Source organism: Opisthorchis viverrini, assembly GCF_000715545.1.
Source record: "Opisthorchis viverrini unplaced genomic scaffold opera_v5_1, whole genome shotgun sequence".
Taxonomy (NCBI): Eukaryota; Metazoa; Platyhelminthes; class Trematoda; order Opisthorchiida; family Opisthorchiidae; genus Opisthorchis; species Opisthorchis viverrini.
This window is the reverse complement of record NW_008751657.1, coordinates 7,800,857-7,804,558: the sequence shown is the minus strand read 5'-3', so window position 1 is coordinate 7,804,558 and position 3,702 is coordinate 7,800,857. Positions and strand designations below refer to the sequence as shown.

The 3,702-nt window shown below is 46.9% G+C and overlaps 1 protein-coding gene across 1 annotated transcript in view; it reads left to right on the top strand.

Moving 5' to 3' along the window:
* The window catches only part of T265_00132 (hypothetical protein), a gene marked incomplete at both ends in the record, with an annotated part of 62,415 nt that overhangs the window by 11,271 nt on the left and 47,442 nt on the right, over positions 1-3,702 (top strand). Inside the window, one exon of the mRNA XM_009163789.1 lies at positions 1,288-1,591. Coding sequence (XP_009162053.1) covers positions 1,288-1,591 — 304 coding nt within the window. The remainder of the gene's footprint in view (positions 1-1,287; positions 1,592-3,702) is intronic.

The window sequence follows — 3,702 nt, the reverse complement described above, 5'->3', positions numbered from 1 at the left end:
CCGTAAGACTCGAGTTTGTGGAGCAGCGGGACGTGTGGGACCCTATCAAATGCTTTTGAGAAGTCGAAAAATATGGCATCCGATATGAGTCCTTCGTCCTTGGCTTGGGTTAAGCTGTCCATAAACACGAGCATGTTTGTCACGCAAGAACGGTTTGGGAGAAATCCGTGTTGAGCTGGAGATATCAGATTGCTGGAAGTAAGGTGATCTAGGATGGCTCGCTTCAGAATGCGTTCCATCAACTTGCACGGCACGCTAGTGAGGCTTAGTCAACAGGTTTTCACCCTTGACCCTGCTAAAGCGGCGTGGACATGTTGAGAGGATTTTCATACTCAGAGTGAACACTTACACCAGGCGCAATTTTTTCTCATTTCAGGAATCCACTTCGTGGAGTAATCTCCCTTCAACGGTTGTCCACACTGCATCTGGTAGTCAGTTCAATGCAATTTTGGACGCATTTGTTGTTGGGGCCTCGCACTGGTAATACTTCCTTCACACACAGAAAACATAGAGAGCAGCGTCGCACGCTTTTTCCGCTTGCTTCTTTAGGTGGATAGAAGCTCCTGAATGACAGCAGCACGCCCGACCCGGAAAATTCCGGCGAATACCTCGATCTTGCAAATCCGTTAAACCGTGTGAACTGACCTTGGCTATCCGGTCGCGCTGCTTACAACAGTTACGACACGAGCGTTATGTCTAGAAAGTCCGTGGATCATCTGACGCAAGACGTGGCTAAAATTGACTTGTATAACCCGAAGCCGATACTCCTCCACGGCTATGTTCTACCGTTTGTCGTGTTGTACGCCGTCTGGCTTGGCTACTGGACGAGCGTTCTCGGCGTCACGGACTACCTCGAATTGGGTTTAATAGTCACTGCTGTCATAGGGGTGCTTCAGATTCTTACATGTCTTTTTTGTCACTGGTTTGTCGGATTCAAGTGTCTCGTTACCTGCTACAAGGTAATCACAACCTCAGTTCTTCAGCGAGTCACTTAATTTATAGGTGCAGCGACCAGGTGAAGCTCAATATGCTAAAGTAGTTCCTACGCCAAATAACGGCTGCACCACACTGGTACAAGTTCTGCATGGAAAGGTACTCACATAGTTCATGAACCCGTATCTTTGGTTACAGGAACTTTCCACAGGAGCCTCGAGGCATTATTTCTACTTCCAACGTCTGAAGTATAACTTTCTCAACGAAGATAAGGATAGCATCAGTGAAGTTAACTTCCCCGTTGACTGGAAGGTTTCCAAATACCTTAATTGGCGAGGTTACGAAACGACTCAGGATGTGTCGACTGCCGAAGAATCATATGGGCACAATGAGTAACTTCATTGAATTTCATTTTATCTCCCTGCACAGGTTGCATCTTAACGTTCCGACGTTTGCGGAATTGTTCAAAGAAAGGGCGACCGCGCCTTTTTTCGTGTTCCAAGTTTTTTGCGTCGCGTTATGGTGTCTAGACGAATACTGGGTGTATCCGATGCTAACTCTCTCAATGCTGTGTTTATTCGAGGCTGGCTTGGTACACCAACAGCTAAAAAATATGACGGAGATAAGATCGATGGGAGCCAAACCCTACCACATATATGTGAGTCTTTTTTTGCAATGTAGTTGTATCATTGGATTTTTCATCAACCATTTCATCCCGGTGAAATTTTTGACCGTTCGGCATATGCTCCGAAGATTAAGTGCTTGACACCATAATTGTAGGATTGCTCCTGGTGACCTAACCGAATAACGATCGCTTTTGTGCATAATAAGGGCATTTTAACGTTGAGGCTTTGGACTGCAAATCTTCGTGCGTTTCAACAATGCCGTAATATGCCGTTGGAAACCACCGACAATGGTGGGAGGTTTGCCGTAGGAACTCGAGGCAGGATAGCTGAAATGCGAGGCTTACTCGTTCTGAATTAACCTGTGGAGTTAAATCGAACGATTTTGGACCTCCTAAACTCTACTAACAGCTAAAAATCCAAATCGTTCCCTGACCTACAAGCCTCCGGCTGTCTATTTACGCGTTTACCTGCTATTGAGATAAGTTTCCAGCAGGGGACCGGTTTACAGAGAAACCTGCAAATTATAAGATTAATGGATTGTCAGTTAAAAATTTACGTATGTGTGCCGTGCCTTAACTGACCACATCATCAATCTCCCTTCCCGACGCACATTTCTGGGGCTGCGGATGGTGCGGGTACTGGATATGTCGGGATCAAATTTGTGTTGAGCCACCGAGTAAAATCATCTTGACTCGACTGGGAGCTCATTTGGTAGTCGCGTCTGCGTAGTTTCTTTGATGGGGTTTGTGCGACAGTCTCGGAAGAGGCCCATGGCCCCTTGCTTATCGTCCTTTTGTGTACCGATGAAAGGGCTTAGGGTCTGCCAGATGCTACTTCAGTGAGAACCCAGGTGTTGGCTTTCATCGGGCTCAAAACTCATCCGTTGGGCGCCCTGGTAACATGAGTACGCAGCTATGTGGGCTTAGCGATGTAAGGGCTCATCGAACTGGTCATTTTGGACTGGAAATGAGGCACAGGGACAAAGGGTGAAGCTTACACCCAATGTGGTAACCACAAACCAAATCCATGAATAATTAAAGCTTGACTACATTGTTCCCACGAACGCATCGGCCCTTGACCCCAGGAGACCGTATGATCATCATTTATTGATGTAAAGAATTACTCTATTTCTACCACTCTTGGAATGCCTGTTTGAACCTCTGTGCCATTGATGAGTTCATGGACTGAAGAATCAAAGTTATCAGAACCGGCTTCTGTAAAGGTTGCCAGCTAACCGAATGTAGGATGTCATGTGTCTCAGGAGCGAGCTCTCTGAAGCCGCACTGAAGCAGGGACTTCTGATGCAATGCAATCCAACCTAAAGTTTTAATAAGGCTGTAGCTTTGTCGGAGTTTCAGAACCCCCGGTAAATTCCCACCCGCAATTTTTTACGAGGTGACGTTGGTTTTACGGACACATTAGAATAACAATAAAACGGAAAGAGCAAACATGCTGAAAGTGTTTACGGATTGTTCGACATGATGCGTGCAACGGTTCCTCGGGAATCTTTCAAATGAAACCATCAGGCCCCACGGTAATTCTATGACACCCAACAAAAAATATGTAAAATGTCAATTCAGCTGACCACTTGCTACTTGCCTTTCGATATGTCTGATTTCGGCGACCCATTGAGCCATACCGGGGGGTTGAAACCATCCCACGGTAATTCTATGACACCCAACAAAAAATATGTAAAATGTCAATTCAGCTGACCACTTGCTACTTGCCTTTCGATATGATATGTTTCGGCGACCCATTGAGCCATACCGGGGGGTGTCCGCACGACACTCACAGAGTCTCTCATACCAGGTTGGTCAATGGTTAGAGGTCTGACGAACACAGTCTCCTGGTCCTCCAGGTTGGGGGTTGGAACATGTATGGCGACTTGTTCCGTAGAAAAGGTAATGCATTTCCATTTCCCCGTCAAACGCCGCTGCCTTGCGGTTAGGCTTTTGAGCCAAAGGCTTTGGTTGAGGACCCTAATCGTCCTCCTGTCTAGGTGTGCGCGCCCTGGCAGTATCCCAGCACTCGTACAACCATGACCTACATAACTAACAATATTCTCATGCCACATCGACCGTCGCGTGGTGCCATCAGCCGGGCCGCCTTACTTGCTGCATACAGCAGGGCGGGTAAGCGAAAA